General features: G+C 35.7%; 1 protein-coding gene across 1 annotated transcript; it reads right to left on the reverse strand.

Moving 5' to 3' along the window:
- Positions 1-1,559: 1,559 nt before the first annotated feature.
- LOC112867665 (dol-P-Glc:Glc(2)Man(9)GlcNAc(2)-PP-Dol alpha-1,2-glucosyltransferase A) lies at positions 1,560-11,195 on the reverse strand. Its single transcript, XM_025930666.2, has 3 exons — positions 10,861-11,195; positions 9,399-9,596; positions 1,560-7,723 (listed from the first exon to the last, which is right to left on the reverse strand). The coding sequence occupies exons 1-3, from the start codon at positions 11,041-11,043 to the stop codon at positions 6,668-6,670; spliced, it is 1,437 nt and encodes a 478-aa protein (XP_025786451.1). The 5' UTR covers positions 11,044-11,195; the 3' UTR covers positions 1,560-6,667.
- Positions 11,196-26,082: the final 14,887 nt, after the last annotated feature.

Raw genomic sequence — 26,082 nt, forward strand, 5'->3', positions numbered from 1 at the left:
ATAAATAAACATTAAAAAAATTAATATATATATATATATACACACACATATATATAATTCAGCTCTACTAGTTCAAGACTAACAAAGGTAGGATTGGTGGATGGTAGACAAGGAAAACTGATAGTAGTACAATGAGCCACTAGCATCCAGGTTAGAATTAGAGAGTATGTTAGACACAATAAATTATAAAATATTATAAAACTGAATTTATTTACAAGCAATGTGAAACCATGATATCTGAACAAACTTTTTAAAACGGAAAACAGAAGTATTTTATTCTTAGAAATAGATTTACTTAAAAATCAGTTTTAAATGACATAAACCCACAATATAATTTTACAGAACAGTTATCTAACAAAATATAAAACTTAAAAGCATCTATATATAACATATATTTATAAATTTTTTAAAAGATTTTTTCCAGTCAAAATTTTTTTAAAATTCCCAAAGTATATCATGTTTGACTAACAATTTGCTTCCAAATAAAAGTCTCTTCAGAGAAACTAAGTAATAATTTTCAAACAACTATGCTCCTGCCTTTGGTAGCTGGAATTATCTAATTGAAACAAAGGTCTTTATTTCAGTGTAACTATGGCTAAGACTCCAATCCTGAGGGTTTTTTGGTTTGTTTTTTCCCTCCAGAAAATGGAAGGTAATATGGCAGATGGAAGATTATGTGCCTCTGGGATAGCCAAATTAGTGGGGGCCTCACAATCCTGACTTATAAAATCAGGGAGTATAACTACACTCCTCAGGTTTATTTTTCTTTCTGAAATGCTATGAATTTGAGGGTAGAATCCATGTCTTCTCCCTTCCCCCAATCAGTTGATAGCAGTTAACGTGGATTCTGGAGTCACCCTGCCTAGATGTGAATCCCTGCTCAGCCAGTTATTTTGCAATCTTGGGAAAAATATTTAATCTCCTACACTCAGTTTCTTCATGTATAGATTGGAGATATTAAAAACAGTACTGATCTCACAGGGTTGTTATGAGGCATAAATAATGTGGGTAAAGCACTTATAACACTGGCCAATACAATGAAATAGAGGAGTTTCCAAATTTTTCACCATCATCCTTCACTGATATGGGAAAAGATCTTGTCTATGCCATATGAAGTAAAAAATGTCATACAGGAAGATATGTTAGATTAAATCACTTAATACAGGATTACAAAACACAAAAATGATTGTTTTTTACATTTACTTTAGCTTCACAGAATTTAGAAAATATCCTAACAACATAATAAATAAACATGGATAACTATAAATTACTTTGCAGTTCAAAACTTAAAACTATAAGAAAAGTAAATTCAGACTATTAAGAAAGTTTAATTACTAGAACACTCAGAAATGTAGTACAATATCACCACCTAGTGGATACTGCATTTAAAAACATTTTATAGATAGTGCTTGCCCTATTTATCATTAAGAGGAACATCCTTTTCAAATAGAAGCACATTCTCTTCACGAATGTAAAGGGGATTTAAAAAAATAGAAAACAAATTTAATACTATATTAGCAGTACTCTTAAACATTACAGATAAAAATACCTCTACTAAATTGTGTATCTCAAATTTATTTCTAAGACAAGGTAACAGAATTAGAAGTACAATTTTTGTTCAGAAATTTAAAATATATTAGAGACAGCATGCAAGTCACCAGAAATACTTCACCACGACTTATCAGTTCATGAAAAAAAGGTCAGTTGTAACAAACATGAATTTCAAATCACCGGGTTATGAAGCATCTTAAAAACATTTTACTCTACTTACTATCTCAATCACTTTTGAAGCATTCCTGATAAATAGAAATCTTGCCTCCAACGAGAGGGGAAACTTACTTTTTTCTGGATCCATTCCCCACAGAGACTAAACAGAAAATGTACATTTTTTTATCAGTTGAAATCTGTTGGCCCTTGATATACACTTCAGGGAATGAAGACTAGTCCAATCCTTCTTCCAAATAATTATTCTTCAATTATGAAAGCCTATCAAGTTGTAGAATCTCTAATTCTCCAAGTTAAACATTGTCTCTAATCTTTTAGCCATTTCTCTTACAACATAACTATCTGTTCATGCTCTTTTAAACAGCTGCTAGCATTTTAAAAAATGACTATTACAATACAAAATCCAATACAAACAATAATATGCCATGAATGTTCTGGTTAATGCACAGTAAAGACAGATGACCAGCTCTCCATATTTTACTTCTCTTAATGAAAAACTTTCACAGTGAGGCAGAGTATCAATTAAAAACTCACAGGTTTGGGAGTAAGGCCAATCAATGTTCTTCAGTGACGATGCGGACTTTGGGCGACTTGCCTGGTCTGCATGATTTTAGCTTCTCCAGCGGTTAAAGAGAAATCAGTATCTGCCCCATACAAATATGAGGATCAAATGAGACGATATTTATAAATCAGTCCACATAATGCCCTGAACACTCTAGGTGCTCAATAAATGACAGCAATTGTTAGTTACCATTACTTTTCCTCCCTCTCTTTCTCATTTTGTACGTGCCTTCCCACCCCCAACACAGTTCAGCTGAACTGAATCATCAGAAAAGTTTCAGTCAGTGTGCAAAAAATCAATACAATGCTTAATATTTATCTCCTCAGAAAAATACCATATTTCTTTTTGCCTGATGGTGATGTACTGGGCTCAAATTAACATTAAATTCACCAAATGCCCATTTTTTATAAGCAAAATGTAACAGTATTAGATTTCTCACTGTGGCAACATTTCTTACTCTAGAAATAATTTTTAAATGTTAAAGAATTTAGTATTGGGTTCATGGATATGTGTTAAAAAATATATCATCTATCTACTTTTATTATAATTTTCTTTCTTCTTTCTTATAATACAAGTTTTAATATATTGCAAATATTTGTCTAATTGTCAACATTTAAATCATAAAAAAGTACCCTAAATAAAAAATAACATTTATTCCTAAAGTAGTAAAATGCAGCCTAACTAAAATAACACAAATTATTCGTAATTGCTTGAAATCTCTTTTCCCTTAAGAGTTTAATAAGCATCAGAAGTTTTACTGCTATTATATTTTAATGGTTGAGAGTTACTTATTTTAAATAAAACAGCAATAATTTTGAAATCACATCCTATAAAACATAACATATTTACAAATAGATACATAATATAAGTATTAAACAGTATAGTAAATAAAAAAAAATTTTAAATAAGGCAGAAAATTTAGGCAGAAAAAAGTTTAGGACGGTTTTCATTATGAAGCATGTGATTTATTTCCTAAGGTTGGTTTATGGTTATATAGTATATCTTTTCTAGGACATTCACTTCATTCTATACTAAAAACTTCATTCAGTATACACTTCACATTTACTATACATGTATGAACTTTATGGATATACGGTGGAGGTTGAATTAGTTTGAAATTAGGCTAGACACATGACAGGCTAGAATAACTAGAGTTAGGACAAATACTGTTTCCACTTGAAATGAGGTCAAATGCTTAAAACCACCTGCTTTATTGAATCCAAAGTCACAAATACAGAAATCCTAACTTTCATGTTAAATGCTTTTTCTACAAGCCCATGGTTTCTATGTCATATTTAAATTTCTATTTGAAAAGGCTTTCTCATATTACTTGCCAGATATTTTTCTTGTTTCACTAAAGGAAATTCTAATTGGCTCAAAGATAATAAATGCTCTCTAACCTGATCAATGTGAATTCATTTTTCTATTTCCACATTTTACTTAAATGTTTATCTAAAATAACTGTCCACTATTTAGGCAGTATAATAAAAATAAGGATCTCTTTTCTTCTCCTCTCCTACCTTCAGATGATTATGAAGAAAAAAAATATCAAGAATAGTGACAGTTAAATTCAAACAAGAAGTACACTACATTAAGCTATTTATCTGTTAGAAATAAACTGCATTAAGCTACTTACATTAATGTACTTCATGACAGACTAAGCACATTCCAGAAATAACTTTAAGAAGACGAAGAGGCCAGACAGCTAACATAATTTGTCTTATGACAAAATGACATTCTATATTTACACTCAGGAACACTGTATTTCCAAATAATTTAAAAACATAGTTGGACATATTAAAAAGATTTCCAGATATCTAACAAAAGAAAACACAAATAGTGTGTGAGGAAACACACAGCACACTGCTTACTAACACCATATAAAGGGAATACTCTGTATCTATGGAATTTCATGTAAGCTAAAAACAGTTCAAAAAGATTTATTATAAGGCTTAGAAAATTTATGCACTAAATATTTTTAGGACATTCTTTAAAATAATCCTACTTAAAGACTTTAACAATAATCACAAGGCTCCACAGGCTATCCAGCTTATCAATACTTCTTTTTTTTTTTTCAATAATTACCTTTTAATCAAGAAATTCAATTTAATTTTCAAAAAATGTCAAAATACATATCCAATAATTCTTGAAAAATCTTCAAAACACAAATGCAACCTAAGATGTTTCTAAAAGCTATGCTCCATAGCACCTTTTAATTCACAGTATTCTTTTCTAAAGTATTAAGTACTGTATTTTATATACTGTATGGAAAACATGGAAGATTACCCTGTTTCCCTCTGAGTGTGGATTTCCTCCAAAAAAATCTCTTAAAATAGCAGGAATTCAACACTTACAAATGAACTGGAACAGTGATTCCCCCAATATGGAGTAGAATGGTTTCCTCATGTTGCCAGACTGGGTTAGAGGGGAAGTTTTTTCATCTCAACAATATTCCGAGTCACAAAAGCCTTGCATTAATAGTATCAGATAAGAAAGTTGTTTATTTTGACTTCCTGGAACTCAGATCTCCATTATAAGATAATAATTCGTGTTTTCTTATCTAATTATCAAAAAAAAATGAGTTGTTAAAAACATCTCTCAACAATCACTGTTACAACTAGAGAATCAATATACTTTCTAAGTACTGAACAGAATACAAGACTGCCCTATACTTATTACTAAAGACTATACCTGTAATTTTCACCTACACAATTTTATATTTGCAAATGCAGAATATTTTCCAAATCCACCCATTGTTTAAAACCCAGAGAAACCATAATCTAACATTGAAGATAAAGTAATTTGTTCACAGTTATTTAAAAGTTTACAAATGTAAAATGATATTAAAAGATAAATTCTGTTCACAGTTCTAAGTTTGCACATCAAAGTAAACATGTCCAAGTACTACTTTTCTGTAAAGGAATGACAACCAAGTGAATTCACATGAAACAGTAAACACAGAATTTAAAGACTCATATAAAATTCCTATCTGAACAGTTGCTTCCTAATCTACAAAATAAGACTAGCTCAATGGATCTCTAAACTTCCTTTCACTTCTATTTTGGATAATGGAATCAAATACCAAATTACCCTTACTTTTGTAATTCTGTAACCTTGGAATCAGCTCTTAGTGAAGACGTAATTTTATTTAAAATATCTCAGCAAAGAAATTATTTCCTACAAATTTTATGAAGTTTATCCTAAAATATCCTTTGGTAACTTCAGTGGGTGAAAAGTATCCCACAAAAAGATGTCTACACGGAACCTATAAATGTGCCCTTACTTTTGAAAAAGGGTCATTGTAGATTTAATTAAAGGTCTTGGCATAAGACCATCCTGGATTAAGGTAAACCCTAACCCAATGACATTGTCCTTATAAGAGAGAGAGGACCATGTGAAGACAGAGGCAGAGATTGGAGTGACACAGCTGTAAATCAAAGACTGCAGACAGTCACCAAAAGCTAGAACATGGAACAGATTCTCTCCCAGAGCCTCTAGAAAAAATCAACCGGGCCACACCTTAATTTTAGAAATTAGATATTTTTATAGCTACCAAGTTTGTGGTTATCTGTTACAGCAACCAGAAGAAATGAATACACTAATGTATCTCTGAACGAAAATCCCTTTTAAAAGGTATTATCATCAACACAATTTATCTTTGGCCATCATATATTTCATATTAATAATCAGTGAAAGGGGGACACCTGGCTGGCTTAGTCAGTAGAGCATGTGACTTGATCTTGGGGTCGTGAGTTTGAGCCCCACATCAGGTATGAAGATTACTTAAATAAATAAATATATTTTTTTAAAAAAAGAATTAGCGAAAGGGCTTGATCATTTCTAGATTTTTAACAAAAATTAACAACTTAATTCCAAGATAAACATAGATGAGCCTCTAATTTATAACATTTACTATCTGAGTCTATTTTGCCTTATGATTCAAATTATAATCACTGAAATATTTTAATCAAGAACATTACCTGATCATTTGTCAATATGTTTCAAATACTTGTCTGCTATTGCTTTCTGAAGAGAATTCATAAATAAGTTTCAGTACTACAAAGCTCAGTTTTCTTAAACTTGTACCTGTAAAATGTTTTCAAGCTTTTTGAGTGGTCAGCAGTATCAAAAAGATATCATGAAATAACTGTAAACAATTTCATTTTCCACTATTCAGGCTTATGGAGCAAGTCTTAAACTTTTCTCAGTTCTTTATCAGTTCCTTGGATTTATTATGTATGTTTAAAACACAAAAAATCTGATGTGATCTGTGGATCACCACTGTGCCTAAAACAAAGTCCGTAATTTTTACCTCTTCAATTGTTCATTGTGGAGATAGTCTATATAAGTCCATTTTTAGAACTCAAGATATCTCTGACATTACCACATAAATCTCTGAATGTCCTGACTATCTGGCCACTGAAAAGTCTTGTTCAGGAAGACATAAAAAGTTAGGAAATTAACAACTGCATAGCAGCCTAGTTCACAAACAAGTCTAGATATAGGTGGTAGAGGTATGTTAAGCCTATAAATAACATAAGGTAAAATGAAATAACGAAATTCTAGCAGTTTCTGAGGTACTGTAACAGTAAACAAGCATATGAAAAACATTAAATTCCAGAAAATTGACTTAGATTTCAAGGAGTCAGCTATACTCCAACCAGCAAATATATATACTGGAACTAACAAGTATTTCATAATTTCATATCTTTGAAAAACTCTTTTCCATACATAGAATGTATAATGTCTGTTATCTGCTAGCAAGTATTTATGAGCATAAGTGAATTTCCAAACTAAAAACAGAGAGACTAAGGTGATCATAAAAAACTGAATTCTACGTTTCCAAACTAAGGAAAGAAAAGCTCTAATTTTGCCAGGAGACAATAGGTGAGGAAAGGAAAAAAAGAGAGTAAAAGAGAAAAAGTAGAAGAGTTGAGGAAAATGTAGACAGGCTTCATGACTACTTCGATCGCCAATAACAATTCCACCATTAACAACTACAAAAACACAAAACAGAAACACCAGAAGGATGTACGGCCAAGTCAAAAGGAAAAGCACACTCAAGTTCTTAAAGGACATGGAATAAGCCAAAAGAAACTGAAGAATTTTCCTGAATTCTGAAAATGGTCCTTTAATAGGCGGAAGCCTCTCTTCCTTCTTCTTTTGTAGCTCAGTTTTCCAAGCTTCTGTTAATTTTTGTGCAATGATATTTCCTGCGCAGAAGACAGCCCAGATGATATTAGTTTGACGAAACATGAAGCCACAAAATCCAAGCAAAGCTGAAGTTTTATGATTTCCATAAAGACACATCAAATAGGCAAAAAGAGTAAAAAACATGGATCCTGCTTCTGTATAATAAAGGAAGTTAAAAAAATAGAGTGTGGGAAATACTGCTAATGTTAATGTTGACAAGATTCTCTGGATACTTGAGGCAGCCTAAGAGGAAAAGAAAATACATTTACAATTATTTTCACAATAAAACAAATATGCTATTTCTGCTGGGCTAACAGAGATTTATTAAAAAAACAAAAACTACCTTAATCTTAAATAAAATTATTCAACGTTAATCTTATTTCTAGCTTTGCAAAAACACAACATACATTTGTAAGGATGCTTTCTGGTACCTTTTAGTTCTATTTATCAGTTTGAAAGTCATGAAGACAACACATGTGTATGCCAAAGCCTCTATGTTCTAAAACACTTTGAATGATTCAACAAATAATGAAGGAGTTATTGTGTGAACTAAATTCTATGAGGAACATGTTGATGAACGGGACACAGGGCACACAGTTTCATTTCCCTGAACTAAGTCTTAGCGCTTCTAAAAAGCATTCATTTAGCCATCATCCTTAATTTCTTTTAAAGATACTCCCTTCAAAACTTTAGAGGCAATGTAAATATGTATATAGCATTTTTACCACTATACCCAATGGTCTTACTGTTTCATGATGAATTTACAGGTTTTTTACTGAAAATAGTGGTCTCAGTCTAAAGTTAAATATCTTATTTTGGCCTTTCTCAAAAGCTATTTCAGATTTTGACAGTATTCTTATCTCCTGAAATTTTATCTTCCACTTAATCTAAATCACCAAATCAGACCATGCCATTCTCTTGGTTAAAATTAAAAGCTGTATGCCATCACTTACTAGATCAAGTTCAAAATCCTTTCCATGACATATGAAGGCATTCATGACTTCACCCCTACCCACTTGTCCAGCCTCACATCCTTGTACTGTATCATCTTGTGATTCCAAAGAGCAATTCTGTATGATCTTGTTGCTCACCTCCTTTCTACCTTTGCTTATGCTTTTTCTCCTGCCAGGATTCATTCCCCACCCTACAGTACTGTCTATTCATCGGGATTCAGTTCAGATACCATCTTTTCTGGGAAGTCTTACCCAATGCCACCCATACATCTTACTGCCATTCAGGCTACAAAATAAGTGCTCCTCTAATCCTTCTGAGTCCTTATAATGTCTTATACCTATCTCCCTCTCATCATTTACACTATTGAAATCATTTAAGTGAAACCTAATTATTATAATTAATATTTATTGAGTCCTTACTATTCTATCAGGCATTATTCCAAATGCCTTCCCTTTATTAATCTCCTGTACTCCAACAGTCCTCTGATGTAGATTCTATATTTCCATTTAATAGAAGAATACAGTAAGGGGTCACTAAAGGTGACCTGCTAAAAGTAACACAACTTGGAAATGGACAGAATTCAAAGCTAGGCAATCCACCTCACAATTCCTCAAAGTCTGTCTTCCCTAAGGAAGATAAAAGTTTGGTAAAGAAAAAAAAATGCCTTATTTATTTCTGTAGTCTCAGTGCCTACCACACATAATAAGCACCATAAACATTTACTGAACTCATTTGATTCACAAATATTTATTTTAGGTTTCACAAATCAAAGTATTACAAATCATTCAAGTATTTAAATACAAACTTATTCTAAAATGGGGGTAGGAGACTTGCTTTATCTTAACAAAATATACATAAAGACTAAGTGTTCAAGATACTTTTCACCAAATCTCATAAAATCGATTTATCAAAATTGTGGATCTGACTACATAGAAACTTACAATAAATTATTTTGGAAACATACCTTGTGTCTGGGTTGTACCTTGCGGAAAAGCAAATATAGTAAATAGAAGTTGCCTACACTGAAGAGAAGATTAACAAATCTGAGCATTCCAATGGAGCACACAACATGTTCAGACCATCCAAAGATCCAACTGGCAGGTTTGACCACTCCAACTGACAGCAGGTATAAGCCGGGTAATGTAGTAATCATGGGATCCCACTTAAAAAGGAAAGGCCAACAATGAAGCAAAAACAAGATGAAATACTAACAGGACCTACACAAGGAAGTCAAGCTCAAAAACATCTCTACCAATGATCAGGTATGTTGAGAAGTTAGTCTGTGACACGGTGGTTAGGTAAGTCCTCAGCAGATAAAATATCTCCTCTAAACAAAAGTTTTGCTTATATTTTGCCTCTGTACCTGTTCTGTGCCTCTGTACCTGTTTACTGTAACCAGTAAACAACAACAACTTAAAACCAGTTTCCATTTTCCAAGACCTACCCTTCAGAAACCCTGTATTTTAGTGATCAAACTGCAAATGTTCCCATTTTAAAGTGTGGAAACACTGACTAGAACTCTGATGGTTTTGGAGGGAAAGAAGTGTTTAAAGAGATCAAACCACAGGCTCCATAATGGTAGCTAACATGTACTGAGCCAAGAATTGTGCCAAATCCTCTTTATTTAATCCTGCAACACATCTTATAGTAGATCCTGTTAAAATTGTCATTCTCAGAGAAGTAACCTGAGGCTCAAAAATTTTTCAAGGTCACATAACTAGTAAATAACCACACAAAAATTACAGACTTTATATTTCTAACCACATTGCTTCCCCAGAAAAGTAAGGATAATACATCTACTTTATTTTTTATCTTTATATTTACATAGGCCTTTATATTTTCAAACATGATGCCACCTCACTGGGTGCTAGTTTCTCCAGTTAACTGAAGGTTCCTAAAAACACCAAGAATGGAATTAATGTAACTTGTCACTTCTTGGTGGCTGAAGATTCCCCTCATTCCCCCCATTCCCCACAGTATCGCACACCCAAAATATTGGGGGAAGCTCTTAACAGGTGAACTAAAGTGAGGTTTCCTGACATTTCCAAGGGGGCAGGCCGATGCCTCTGATCTAGGGATTGGGGAAGAAAAGCTGGGATAGCTAATACCAGCCACCAAGAGGGAAACAAATGTACCGTGCGCCTGGGTTGTACCTTGTGACAAAGCAAATATATTATTCCATTAGCTAATTTCTCAGAACATTACTTCCTGAGACACAGATCTGCTTATATTCATTCATTAAACAAACATTTCACAGATCTCAGGGACAGGAACAAAAGATTACCCAGTTCCTTTCATAATTCGAAACTGGAAGGGTAGAGCGGAGGGATCAAAGGATAAGGGGGGTGGGGGGGTAGAAAGTAGTGCTGGGGCTGGGTCAGCCCTCTCTGGCCTGCCCTAGGGTGGGGGTAGGTTGGGGACCCCACCTGCGAGAGGGAGAAATGGCCCTCACAGTAGCGCTGCGCCTGCGGCAGGTGGAAGATCTCGTCCATGTAGGGCTCTCGCAGCGCCCGGCTGAAGGCGGAGAAGAGGAGACAGGACACTAAAAAGGTACAGCTCAGGGCAGCCGAGAAGTAGTAACCCTCGAGCTGCGCCATTCCTGCCCCCATAGCCACTGCCCAAGAACCCAGTCCTGGAAAATCTGTTCCGGGTTCTCGAGCCTGCAAAGTCGAGCTTGAAACTCGGGCTCGAAATGGGCGCGCAAGGCGGGACTGGCCGGACAGGACTGAGCATAGCCGGAAAGCAAAGGATGCTGGGAGAGCCCGGACCCTGATCTTCCGGAGGGATCCGGTCACTGTTTCCGGAGTGACGAGTTTAGGTAACGGACCGGGCTGTTGCCCTGTCAATCACGTTGCGCAGGTCGCCCTGGAGTGGTCAGAGCCACCGGGAGGGGCGGATCCCGGAGTCTACAGGGGCTGTAGCTGCGCGGCTAGATGGCTTTGAAGGGAAAGTCGCAGTTGTTTATCCCTCTAGTTGCATTTGGCTTTTTTCCTGCTCGTTCTCATCTCTTACCAGGAGGTGGCATCGCTTCCCCACGTTTGCAATCCCCAAGCCCTGACATTTTGCACCTTTCCCCCTAATTATTTTTCTTTCATGTGATCTGAATTGAAACCTGTGATTCCAGGATATTTGGTTTCATCAATTTTGGAGTGTAGGAGGGGAACTTTGGTTATGGAAGCTAAGATTACGACTTCCAGATTAAAACTTGAATGTCTGAAGAGGCTTTTCACTGCTGAATGAACTTCACTTAATTAGAGGATTTTTTTTAAGGTTAAAAAAGACCTCTTTTAGAATGTGGACACTCTTAAAGGGGATTTAGTTAAGTCGGCATTCATAGTGCACTCTGATAACCAGATTGCAGTACTCTGTAGGAGCTGGGGAAAGAAATTTTTAGGATTTGGGGGTGTTTTAGATAAGAAAGGATTCTCTGTGTCGGCAAGTTTGTTCTCGTTCATATCTCTGCTGCAGTATTTTATTTTTACTACTAAATAATAAGCATGAACATATTAATGGGTGGCACTGTGTATCAGTAATATTTGTAGTCCCCCAAACGGCTTTCACATACTAAGCTCTTAAATTGGTAAACTGTTTACAGGTTGTGTAGATTTCGCACATTTCTGATATTAGGAGTTAGGGGCAGGAAGTGAAAGAGAATATTTGAAGAATGCTGAAGATAAATTATGTCTTGTAATTTTGCCTTGAACATAGTTGGCATGTTTTGAAGGATGCCCTCTTGGGTACTCTCAGTCAGATTGTCTTTGGTGGGAATACATTAGAAAAGTGTCAGGATTTGTTTAGTGTTACAAACCTCAAGGTTCTCAGTTCATTTTTCTTTGAGTCCAAGCTAATTCACACTGTCCCAATTTAGACAAATTAAACTGCATCCCTATTCAGTCTCTGCTATTTCTTCGTTAATAAAAGGGCACAACGTGAATAGGGGTGGGATGGAAACATATTTAAGCCACTGGAATCAAATCATGTCAGGATTCTGTTTTGATGTGATGCTTAGCTTTGTTTTCTTTATTATCTCCCATTTTATTACTGGGTCAATAATGTGCTTACCTATTTAAAATCATGTCCAGATGATTCAGTCTTCAAAAAGTAGGTAATGGTCTACAAGTAATGGCCCCAGATCCCATGATTTACTCAAAGGTGACATATATACTGTAGGGGAGGAAAAGTATCTGTTTCCTCTACCCTTCTAAGTTCTCAACTGGGAGCTCTGTAACAAAAGACAGATTAATGAGGAGAAAGCATACAAGTATATTTAATATAAATTTTATGTGACATAGGAGCCCTCGTATGGAAGTGAAAACTTGAAGAGATAGTTCAATCTGAGCATTTTTATGCTAGGTTTGATGAAGAGTGGAAAGTAGTGAAAGGGTATGATAAGACAAAAAGTATGAGGTAAGTATAGTAAACTGGAAGAAACTTAGCAAGGCCTGTTCATTCAGATTCCTCTATGTTCCTTCAATTTCAAAAATAAGGATGCTTCTTTCCTCTGTGTGTAGGAAGGCCACCTCTCACATAAAGGTTTTATGATCTGCTTCAGGAGGTCAGAAAGTCCTCTCTAGGTTTTATGATCTGCTTCATTGGAAGACCAGAAAATCCTTCCTGCACATGCCATTTCTCAAATTTATTTGGCTTGAAATATTCAATATAACAAGTTATCATATTTGGGGCTAACATGTCTTAAACCTCCCTCCCCATCAATACCCTGCAGTCTGTTGACTTATCCCTGAAATAGTGGCAAATTTTTCAAGGTAGTAGAGTAAGGCCAGAGATTTATGCTACAAATTTCTTTATATAAAAATTGCCATCAAGAGCTTACATTATACATCCTGTCCCTATAGATATCACACACATCCCTTTAAGGTTACGTGAATGTTTCAAGGAAATATGGGGCTTTAGAACTGCTAGGGATCTTCTTTAATCTAATTGATTTCATTTCTGAAAAGCAGCTGCAGTTAAAATAAGTGCTTTACCTGAAATCACATAGGAAATTAGTGACAGAGGCAAAGGTAGAAACTAGGATATCAGCTCAAGAGTAATAAAATGACCCCATGTTGTTATTGTTTAAAACAATCTTCAATTTATACTGAAATGAATGTTTGTTAGTCCCAGTAACCTTACATCTACGTTCTACTCCTTTATGTTTTTATCTACCAAATTGAAAATACAGATGTCTTTTTTTTTAGATGTCCACCTTGCAGAGTAATTGTATTAAAATCTGCTGGAGAGCCTTGTAAAAAATTAGATTCCAGGGTACCATCTCAAACCACTGAATAATAATTTTCAGATTTGGAAACCATCAGTGCAAAACATGAATGCTAAGAAATCCTATTGGTTCCATAGTGGTCTTCACAGAATACTAGTTTGTTGGTGAATTATTTTTACTATCTACAAATTGGTGAAGGTTTGTCATATATCCACTTTGGGATTACCACATCTCCAGTAACCTATAAATGCTTTTCCAAAGTCTGCCACAAATCAAGACCTAATAAAATAGCTACCTGTGGGGATTTTAATGAAGTAAGCTATATTTTACTAGGCTTATCTTTTAAAACTGGATCATGATTCATATTCACTTTGCATTCTCTGTTCAGGATTTCAACCCCAATTTCCCACAGATGTTTATTTTGTGGAAGAGAGTCAACACTAGGATGAGTAATTCCATCATCATTGAACATTAGTTAAGTTCTCTATTTTGTGCTATTTGAATTATGATATAAAAAGTTAGGCAAGAAAAATAAGCAATTTCTGTTGGAGTTCTAAGGATAGGTAGTGTTCACAAGAAGTAAATATTTATGGGGTGCCTGAGTGGCTCAGTCAGGTAAGCATACGACTTTGACTTAGATCATGATCTTGATCTCACATCTCTGCTTTTGAATTCAAGCCCTGCTCGTGAGTTTAAGCCCCACGTGGGGTTCTGTGCTGACAGTATAGAGCCTACTTTCGGATTCTCTATTTCCCTCACTCTCTGCCACTCCCCCACTGGGGCATGCACTCTCTCTCTCTCTCTTTCAAAAACAAACATTAAAAAAAGAAATATTTGTTGATTTAAGCCATTAAGATTTTGCCTTTATTACTGCCATGAAACTTAGCCCATCCTGATCAATTCTGACATTCCTAATTTGATGAACTCATGTAACATTGTGTATATGAATTCTGTGGAACATAAATTTCCAAACAGTGAGTTTCCCTAAAGACTGTAATTCTAAGAGAAATTTGTCTAAGTACCCTCTTACTTTGAAGTGATAGACCAAGTACCATTCTTCCTCTTATTGAATGCTTTTCACTTGCTACTGAACCAAAACACTGATCACTGGATACTGATAGTCGTGAGATGGCTTACTCAGTTCTAGGTGACAGTTCTAACTACAGCAGGGTACTATACCTTGGGCAAAATCATACATGATGACATTCAAAAAGCAAGTCTAACCTTGAGCTCAATTTCAACATATTGACGAAAAAACTTTTATAATTAACCAATGAATGAATTAATTAATTAATTAAAAGAAAACAATGCAACATTTTGATATAAATGTGTTAACCAGTATTTTAGCTCTTTTGCTGAAAGTATGTTGAAGGTATGATGTAGGGTGACCAATCTTCTTGGTTTGCTGGAGACTTTCCAGTTGTAGCCTTGCAAGTTTCAGGAAATCCTTTGGTTCCAGATAAACAGAGATGGTTGGTCAGCTGGAAAGTTATACCATACAAACCAAAGCAAAACTTCCTACATATCCTGTATAACAATGGTTCTTAAAGTGTGGTCTCTGGACCAGCAGCATTAGCACCACCCAGGAACCTGTTAGAAATGCAAGTTATTAAGCAATGTTTTAGACTTACTGAAACAGAAACTCTGGGGGCAGAGACAAGAAATCTGTGTTGTAAACATTCATTTAATAATCAATTATGATTCTCCTAAATTCCTAGGTAAACCTGATGCACGTCTAAATTCGAGAACACTGTAGTCCTCTACATTGCCTTTGGTCTTCTGGTCACATGTACTGCTTTGCCACCTGTCTAGGGTCTTTTTTGTGTGTTTTCTCTCTCTTTTTTTTTTTTTTTTCCTCCTGGAGTCGAATTTGGCTTATCCAATTCTTCATCTCCAGGCTTTACCCTACTGAAAAACACAAAGTTCATCTCCAAACAACATAGAGATTCCTTCCTCCTCAGCAGGTGGAAAAGAGAATTTAAATACAAGTTAATATTTTTCTATTGTATAAATTCATACTTAAATACATCTAATTTTTCTTTTAAAAAATCTATGTAAAGAGGAACTGTTCTTTTTGAAAAAGAGTAGCTGAAACTATAATCCTATAGCTACTGCGTCTAGTTAAATGAGAAGCATTCCAGGGAAAAGAAACTTCACAAAGACCTTTGCCCTTACATTATGTAAAATTTAAGGAAATGATGAATGATTGTTAAATGGATTGAAATATTATATTGATGAAATTGCAGTACCATTAAATCAAAGTAAAAAGTTAAAAGAAAGACACTGACCTAATTTGTAATTTTACATTTTTAATAAACCAGCAGTATGATCTTACTAATTTAAAATGTTCAGAGTTTGGACTCAGATTTATCATACTGCTGTTATTACTAAAGAAACATTCATCCATGTTAATGTGAAATATTTAAGAGGCTTTCTATTTACTTATTTCTCTTTTCATTTTATTTTTATTTATTTTTTTTTTAATTTTTTTTTTCAACGTTTATTTATTTTTGGGACAGAGAGAGACAGAGCGTGAACGGGGGAGGGGCAGAGAGAGAGGGAGACACAGAATCGGAAACAGGCTCCAGGCTCTGAGCCATCAGCCCAGAGCCTGACGCGGGTCTCAAACTCACGGACCGAGAGATCGTGACCTGGCTGAAGTCGGACGCTTAACCGACTGCGCCACCCAGGCGCCCCTCTCTTTTCATTTTAAAGGCAGAGCTAGAAGAAGACAGAACACCCTCACACTGATCATTTGGTGCCCTGCACCAACTGAAAGTTTGGCATACATTCAAAATATTGTTCTTGAATTATTTGTATGATATTAATTTAGTGAGTACAGAGACAACCTGAATTTTCATTAATGAAATTCAAATGCAGAAACCCTCATTTGGACTTTATTTTCACTGGGCAAAGCAGAGACGTTGTAGGAGTAGCTCCTATTCTCTGGTCCCTGTTTTCGGTCTTGTTTTGCCTTGTATTGCTTTTCTGGATGAGACAACAAACCATATTAAAAGATTTACAATTATTTAATACAATGAAATGAAATAGTACCTTGTTTATCACTGTCTCAAAGTTTTAATTTCTATAACAGCCAAGTTTTGATGACTGATGATATGTTTGTGCAAAAATAGTTAAAATAGATCTCTGTATTAAAGAAGTGGTTTTTCAAAAACTTATTTCCACTAGAGGGTGCTGACAACTTCAGCAAAATCAGGACCAGTTTGTTCCTTTCCTAAACTGACTTGTTTCCTAAACAAATGTTCTAGCCTTGCTTATCAATCAGCACTCAAAATCTGCCTAACGAGACTGCCACCAGGTTGGCTCTTTCTAGTTTTTAAAGCTCATTATTTTCAATATTAATACTGCATTACCATTATTTTTTTGTATTGATGTTCTTTACCATATGTAGTTTGAGAAACACTCCATACCTTGTGATAAATGCAAATTTACCTTAAAAAAGCAAAATTAGAGACTCCTGGGTTGCTCAGTCAGTTGGGCATCCGACTTTGGCTCAGGTCATGATTTCGTGGTTCATGAGTTCGAGCCCCGGGTCAAGCTCTGTGCTGACAGCTCAGAGCCTGGAGCTTGCTTTGAATTCTGTCTCTTCCTCTCTCTGCCCTCCCCTGCTCACGCGCTCTCTCTCTATCAAAAATGAATAAACATCAAAAAACATTTTAAAAAAGCAAAGTTAAAGAGAAAAAAAAAAAAACTCCGTATTATGTCCAAAAGATATATAATGTAACTTATTTTCAAAGTGGCAACCTGAAAAATGTAATGTAATAAATATCCAAGCACAGTGTTTCCATTTGGCCCAGGTCATTTAACACAGTGGTCAAGAGTCAATCTAAAGTTTGCACTTTCTTGAGGCACCTGGGTGGCTCAGTTGGTTGAACAGCTCAGGTCCTGATCTCAGGGATCGTGAGTTCAAGTCCTGCATCAGGCTCTGTGCCTGGAGCCTGCTTCAGATTCTGTGTTGCTCTCTTGCTCTGTTCCTCCCCTGCTCATGCTCTGTCTCTCTCTCAAGAATAAATAAAACATTTAAAAAAATTTAAGTTTGCCCTTTCTTTTATTTTTGAGAACTCAGTGCTCTGTGAATGAAAAGTTATTTACCAAGCTAGCCTAAACAAATGTGGCTTGTGGGTAAATGGCAAATTTTATTTGTTCTCTCATGAATGTGGGTACTCTGAAATTGTAGGGAGAGCCTGGGGATGGTTCTGGTTCTCCATCTTCGCAGCCTCTTTGTCAGATGGTTCCTTGCAGTGAAAGCAAGACCTGACCAAATTCCTCAGAAAATGGGCATGTGATAGCTCCAATAAGGCAGGGGCAGCCATAAAATCTGCTTGTAGGTGGAAGGAGCTCTTTCTCTATGCCATCTAGTAGCTCTCCTGGGCAGCTCTTCTTCATGCGTGTCTTATTCCCAAGCACATGTGGTGACTTTCTTACAGTGTAATTGACAAACCTTGTAACCAGCTCTTCAGGCAGAAATTTTTTTAAGTTTATTTATTTTTGAGAGAGAGAGAGTGAGAGAGATCGTGCCAGCAGGAGAGAGGGAGGGGCAGAGAGAGAGGGACAGAGGATCTGAAGTGAGCTCTGTGCTGATAGAAGAGAGCTACAGGGGCTCAAACTCACAAAACTGTGAGATCATGACCTGAGCCAAGACCCTCAACTGACGGAGCCACCCAGATGCCCCAGAATTTTTTTTTTAAGTGGAGAAAAACTGAATTGTTCTTTCTGGACTTCTAATGCCATCAGTGCTGTTATCACTTAACTTGAACAGCAATAATACTGGCAGTCGAAAAGCTTTTTTATAAAACTTATGTTAATTACTATAATTTAAAATATCTATGCAGATATATGATCTTTAAAAGAATAAATTAAAAAAATAAATAAACAAATTAGGTTGATTGAGATATGATTTATACAAATAAAATTCACTCTTTTTCAGTGTACAGTTCTGTGCATAATCTTTCACGGGCATAAGTATAAGTCTCTCAGATAGACTCTTCATGTGCTAATTAGCCAAACTCAAATATTTTAATCAAAGATAATTACTATGCTAAATGGTTGATCAAAATATTTCAATTCAACTTAACCTATTCACAAACATATTATTTTCCAATCTGATGTAAATATAACAGCTTTCCCAAATATTACATGCTTTCCTTAATGCAGAATGTTCAATCATCATAAACGTGTTTGCATTCCTTGCTTGCACAACTTTGTAATCAGCTTACATTCAATGTCACTGACCTAGGCAAGAAGCCCTGGAAATATACTTTCTGTGGAAGGATATTCTTTTTTCAACCTGTTTATTCATAGCTTCACTATTGACTGGCTTTTTTTTTTTTTTGACACATCTACCATTAGTATAAGGCCAAGGTTGACAGACATTTTTTTGTAAAGATCCAGAGAGTAACTGTTTTCAGTGTTGTGGCCATATGGTCTCTGCTGCAACACTTAGCTCTGCTGTTGTAGTGTGAAAACAGTCATAGGCAGTATGTAAACAGAAAGCATGGCTGTATTCCAATAAAAATGTATTTACAAAAACAAGTAGCAGGCAGGATTTGACTCACTGGTTATAGTTTGCCAAGACCCCCAGTAAACCTAATAGTTTCCAATTTACTTACTAAGATATAAAAAAAAATTATAACAGTGATATAAACAACAAATAATGAGGGCAGCATTCAAAACCATATAGATCCTGTGAATATCAACAGTGTTATTTCAACTAAAATTAGCTATTGTTTATGACCTGGGTTAACATAAACACACATTCTTTCCTCCATTGCAGATAGAACTCTACAAATGTGCTAACTTAGGACATTGAATCTATTGGGAAATAGTTCAAGGCCACCAATAATTCACTGATTTATTAAATCTCCCCCTACACTTCTGCACTAGAGAAGAAGCTTATCCAGGGCACCAAATCTCTGGATATTTCTCATTGAGAAAGGGTGGGCTATTGCTTCTATGAAAGAGATTGTGGACCCCCTCCTGGCTTGTTGATCTGTAGGAATACTTCTCTTACTGGGGATTCCTTGTTGAAAGGCACAATAACAAGGGTCAGGAAAATATTAAACCCTATCAGTTCATACTGTCTGGATCATACGTCTCAAAAGGTGAAACAGCATGAAAAATGAGCTCGCAAGTGGGGCAGGTTCTGCAGATCAGGAAGATGTGGATGGAAATTTTTAAATACCTGCTAAGTATTATATAGGAGAAGGTTATGTGAAGAGCAGGTTTTCAATAATGATGACACTGGCTTATTTTACAAGGGTTTCAGCAAAAACACTTATATAACTCAAATGGTTGACAAAACACTGTCAGCAGAGGCTCGCAGGTCCTTTAAGAGCAATGGTTCGATTTTTGCTCATTCAGTGTTTGAACATAACTACTAGGAATAAAGAGAATTGACTGTGTATCACTTTAAGCAGAAGTATTCAAAGCCACTGCCCAATTATCTTCCTGTATTCTTCCCTCTGCCATGAGAATGTCAAGTCCTAAAAAGGGACTGTTCCTTAAGCCTGAGTTCTGAAATGGGAATGCAACCAAGAGTTGAGTCACAGTAGCCCACCCACAGCTATCTATATGTAATATCATTGAAAAATAAATGTTGTTTGAGGTTGTTATTGCTGTAAAGCTACCTAATATAGTGTGGTTATCTTGCCAAAATTATTTATCAGTGAAAAATTATTTATGTACACACTTGATAATAAGTAACATGTTCTGTGTCTTCCAAGGGGTCAGACAGTAGCTCTCCAAAATTATTGAATGAATGAATAAATGGGAGAAAAATATAAATAAAAGAGAGCTAGGAGATATCATAGGATATAATATCACCCATGTTTGGGAAGAATAAAAGTAGTTAAAGTCACTGGGATTCTTTGTTCCTCCCCATTATGCAAGCAGCCATACCTTCTTGAGCAGTGCAGGTCACATTCCTTAGACATGATGGGAAATATTAGAGAAAACTAATTTGATTGCATTGGGTGCTTGGTAATCAGGGCTGCTTTTGACACTGACACTGGATATTGTCTCTGTTAGTGACCCCTTTATTGACTGCAACTTCATGGTCTACATGTTCCAGTATGATTCCACCCATGGTGAGTTCAATGGCCCAATCAAGGCTGAAACCTGGTAGCTTGTCATTAATGGAAAGCTCATCTCCATCTTCCAGGAGCAATATCCTCCCAACATCAAATGGGGTGATGCTGGTGTTTTTGAGTCCCCTGGTGTCCTCACTAACTTGGAGAAGGCTATGGCTCACCTGAAGGGTGGAACAAAAAGGGTCATTATCTCTGCCCCATCTGCTGATTCCCACATGTTTAGGATGGGTATGAACCATGAGATGTTTGACAACTCCCTTGGGATTGTCAGAAATGCCTTCTGCACTACCAAGTGCTTGGACTTTTCGGCCAAGGTCATCCATGACAGCTTGGCCTGGTAGAGGAACTCATGTACACAGTCCGTGCCAGCACTGGATGGTCCCTCACGGCCCCTCTGGGAAGCTGTGGCATGATGGCCATGAAGCTTCTCCAGATATCATCCTTGCTTCTATTAGCACTGCCAAGATTATGGGCAAATTTATCTCTGATCTGAATAGGAGCACACTGGCATGGCTTTCTGTGTCCCCATCCCCAAATGTCAGTTGTAGATTTGCTCTGCAGTCTTAGAGAAAGCTGTCAAATATGATGATATCAATAAGGTGGTGAAGCAAACATTAGGGGATTATCTGAAAGACATCCTGGGCCATACCAAGGACCAGATTGTCTTTTGCAACTTTACAGTGACACCCATTCTACCTTTGATGCTGGGGCTGATATTTCCCTCAATGACCACTTTGTCAAGCTTCTTTCTTGATATGACAATCAACTTGGCTACAGCAACAGGATGGTGGACTTTATGGTCCACATGGCCTCCTTGAGCCCCTGGACTACCAGCTCCAGCAAGAAAAAGAGAGGAAGAGAGAAGGCCTCAGCTGCTGGGAAATTCTTGCTCCAACTCATCCCCCAACACACTGAGAATCTCCTGACCCCTGCACAGTTTCATCCCAGACCCCCCTGAAGAAGTGGAGGGGCTTAGGAAGCCCTACCTTGTCATGTACCATCAATAAAGCACACTGTACCCAGTCATAAACAAACAAATAAAGGCTTTGGGGATTACTTGAGGAGATGGGAATAGATTGTGTTCTAGGAAACCAGAAACACCATGAAGCCATTTGCCCAACTGTGAAATGCCTTTTGCCGAAGAATCTGGTACTGATTCAGTCCAGAAAATAGTTTGATGAAGCTTGAGTGAGTGATGAGTCTTGTGCTTGACATGCTTCCAGTAAATATTTACTAAATAACTTGATCATAATGCCATTTTTTTTTTTTTATAAAATTTTTTTTTTCAACATTTATTTATTTTTGGGACAGAGAGAGACAGAGCATGAACGGGGGAGGGGCAGAGAGAGAGGGAGACACAGAATCGGAAACAGGCTCCAGGCTCTGAGCCATCAGCCCAGAGCCTGACGCGGGGCTCGAACTCACGGACCGCGAGATCGTGACCTGGCTGAAGTCGGACGCTTAACCGACTGCGCCACCCAGGCGCCCCCATAATGCCATTTTAAATAACATTTCATGAAAAATGTATCCTGCCTTATTAAAATAAGGTAATAAACTAGAACTCAGGGATACCCCATCAAGATTAAAATGTTTCTTTGATTAGCAAATGAGTGATTAAAAATTCCCATGTTACTATACCAAGGACATAGCAACATAGATTTACTTAGTTCATTTATTTGAAGAATATATTTTAGCTTTAATTATTTATGACAGTATTAAGTATGCTCACAAATTTATTGCTTTGTTTGGAAAGTGTAATTAAATCTCTACTTTGGGAGATATTGATATTATTAATGTGTAAGGATAAATCTGAAAATGGGAGCACTAACAGCTTAGTCCAAATCACTGTCTTTCTCTTTGAGCAACTTCAAACAGTATGTGTATATGATGAATCACTTATATCCAGAAGAGTTAAACTTGTTGGAAAATCCTCCTCCTTGGAACTTCTACCTTTTTCTCCTTTCTTAGTGTGGCAGGCAGGTAATTTGTCATTTATTTCACACCTGAAATTTTGGAAGAATAGCAAAATGTAGCATAACATCTTTTATTTGTGTCTTAGAAGGTTTTTCTAGGCACTATAGTTGTTCCAAGCCTAAAAGATTTGGTCAGCCCAACTGGACCAGTTACTTTTACTATAAGGAGAACCTATAACTATATTTTGGTCGTTTTTATGTTCTTCTAAGTTTTAGATGACCTGTTAATTAAAATTCTAAAACACTGCAGTATTTGCTTACTAAATCAATGAATTACTGCAAGTACAAAACATAGAATCTAAGCTTTAACTATTTTACTGCTAGAGAAAATCCATTTGTAGAATTTGGTTAAAGAAAAAAAAGCTTCGTGTGAATCTTTGAGAGACTTAGATACATAGTCATTCAATAAAATAGGTGATTAATATATTAACTATAGAAGATAAAAATATTTGACAAATTTTTGAGAAAACTAACACACCTGCAAAAATACTCATAAACCAGATTTGTTTATTCCTAACATTAGAGAAAACTTCCTAAACATGCTTAGGCTTATGGTAAAGAATGATATAATTTAGTTAAATGTCAAAAAAAGAAAAAAAAAGTGAGGGAGGATGGAGAGCTATGTACAAGAGCAGCATGCGGAAAGGTAAAGATGTATAAAAACGTGAAAGGTTTGAAGAAGTTCTTTCAAATTTGAGTTTCAGAAGAAAACTACAGAGAAATACACACACACACACACACACACACACACACAGTTTTAAAATAGGCCATTTAAATCCCAATGGCAGCCAGTCATATGTGTTAATATATCATTTTGTGCAAGGACATCAACATTACTCTAGGTTCCAGGATAAGAGACAGCATACCAGCTCTTTAAGAGTTACTGGTTTTCAAAAGTATTTGTATTTTCCATGCTTTGTTGTCCATGGTATTGCCCACTTTACCTATATTTCAAGATAAATCAAATCAAACTTTGGCCAAAATTGATGTGGTTAAGAGAAATATAGCTATATCTTATATACTTTTTTAGAAGTACTTGCACTCTAAGAAAAATGGAATCTTTTAAAAGATGAGGACTGAGATTACTTTAAGTCAATACTTGATTTGTTTTTGAAAGTAAATCTGTGCTAATGGAAAGCATCATTTTCCAGCATGAATTAAATTATTGTGCTCTATATTTCCTGCTGGAGAGAGTAGGTTCCTGGCAATATGATGTTACATTTGCATTTTGATAACACACAGTTTTAGACTATTCCCCTCAAATCCAGAGAAATATAAATATATCAGAGTATTCTTGAGAGAAATAGAAGTTTTCCATTATATTTTACCAACGTTATGTATAGAATTTTCAATAAAATCTGTAATTTTGGTAAATCAAACATCCAAGTAATGAAATATCTTACTTTTCATAAAGTAGGATACATGCATCGGTTTCATCATTGATAAGTTTATCTCAGTTTTCCAGAAATACATCAATAATATATAACAGCTATTTCTATTACAGGAAGATTCTTAAATGCCAACATGTAAAGCTTATACAATTAGATACAGATGAAATGTTTAGATTCTTGTCAATATAGTCTTAGGAATAGAAGTTTTGGTTTTCTTAAAGCCATACATTTACAAAAAAAAACATAGGGATAATTTTTCAAATGACATAATAATTTCATTGTGTGAAAACAAAAAACTACAGTAATGAAAAAAGTTAGGGTTCCTTTACAACCAAATACCTAGTTTCATTAAAGAAAGTTTCAACTTTTAAAATTTCAATTTGTTGGGGTGCCTGCGTGGCTCATTCAGTTAAGTGTCCAACTCTTGGTTTCAGTACAGGCCATGATCTCACGGTTCATAGGTTTGAGATCTATGCTGGGCTCTGTGCTGATAGTGTAGAGCCTGCTTGAGGTTCTCTGTCTCCCTTTCTCTCTGCCCATTCCTGGCTCATGCTCACTTTATCTCTCTCTCTCCCCTCTCTCTCTGCAAATAAATAATCATTAAAAAATAAATAAATACATACCTGCATAAATAAAACTTCAATTTGTATGTAACTGCAGAAACAAATTTATTCGGTGAAGCTATGAGATATGCAAAGACATTGATGTTGAAAACAAACATGTTTGGGGGCACCTGGGTGGCTCGGTAGGTTGAGTATCCAATTCTTTATATCTGCTCAGGTCATGATTCCAGGGTTGTTGGATCAAGCCCCAAGTCAAGCTCCAAGCTGAGTGTACAGCCTGCTTAAGATTCTCTCTCTCTCTCTCTCTCTCTCTCTCTCTTCTCTCCCTCTGCCCCTCTCCCCCACTTGTGTTCTCTCTGTCTCTAAAAAAACATAACAAAACAAAAACACCCAAAACATGTTTGGAACCCTTGTACTATACTAAATTCCATGAAGTTTTTTATTATGACAGTGCCCACTAAGTAAGAAAAAGTAATCTTAACCTAATACTTGATGGTCATTATTCATAGCATACCAATAATTCTAATTTGATTTGCTCTCAAATTTACATAGTAATTTCTTCTATAGTCCCTTTTAACCATAATGTGGGGTATAATGTCACAAATAAGAAGGCTTGGAAAAGTTAACTCAGTTATGCTGGAGGGCAGACTCTAACTTCAAGTTCATCATTATTTGTAATAAACATATTGGGAGCATAATGAGCTTTGTGAAAAGTATTTATCTAAAACATATTAATGTAATGTTTGCTAAAAAAAAAAGGTATATATATCCAAACTCCTATTTCCAAGGTGTTTACTCCATTACAAAACTCCTTAGTTTTGAGAATTATATAAACAGCTTTCTTTTTAAATAGGGAACTCTTGTCTTTGAACAAGTATTTATTAAGCAGTAAGATTAAGGGGAAAGCAGTTAACAAGATAGGAATAATTCTTTTACTAATGGCCTACCATCTGTCATAGTATCTTTCAATCCCTGAAGGTTAGTGGATGTCTACTAAAGATACAGGATATCCCATAAGAATTTTAAATTTATGCATTTTATTTTAATCTAAAAAGATAAATAGATACATGTAAGTATATTCTAAATAAGTGTTGTCCAGGACTTTCTATGGTAATGAAAATGTTCAATTTTATGCTGTTCAACATGGCAGCTGCTAGCTATATGTAACTATTAAGTATTGAAATGGGACTAGTGTGACTAATGAACTTAGACTTTTAGTTAAAATAATTTAGGGGCACCTCGGTAGTTCAGTTGGTTAAGTGTCCAACTCTTGGTTTTGGTTCAAGTCATGATCTCACAGTTGTGGGTTCAAGCCCTGCATCAGGCTCTGTGCCGACAGCATGGAACCTGCTTGGGATTCTCTCTGTCTCCCTCTCCCTCTGTCCCACCCACAC

This window comes from Puma concolor, chromosome B4 (genome assembly GCF_028749965.1).
Source record: "Puma concolor isolate L17-30 chromosome B4, mPumCon1.1.hap2, whole genome shotgun sequence".
NCBI classification, from domain to species: domain Eukaryota; kingdom Metazoa; phylum Chordata; class Mammalia; order Carnivora; family Felidae; genus Puma; species Puma concolor.

What these genes read in the sequence shown, in the direction of transcription:
- LOC112867665 (XM_025930666.2), bottom strand. Translation starts at nt 11,043, where the DNA reads ATGGGGGCAGGAATGGCGCAGCTCGAGGGTTACTACTTCTCGGCTGCC. An exon ending in GCCATTTCTCCCTCTCGCAG is followed by an intron (nt 9,597 to 10,860) that starts GTGGGGTCCCCA and finishes TTCCTTTTTAAG; the next exon opens with TGGGATCCCATGATTACTAC. An exon ending in AGGTACAACCCAGACACAAG is followed by an intron (nt 7,724 to 9,398) that starts GTATGTTTCCAA and finishes TTTTCCTCTTAG; the next exon opens with GCTGCCTCAAGTATCCAGAG.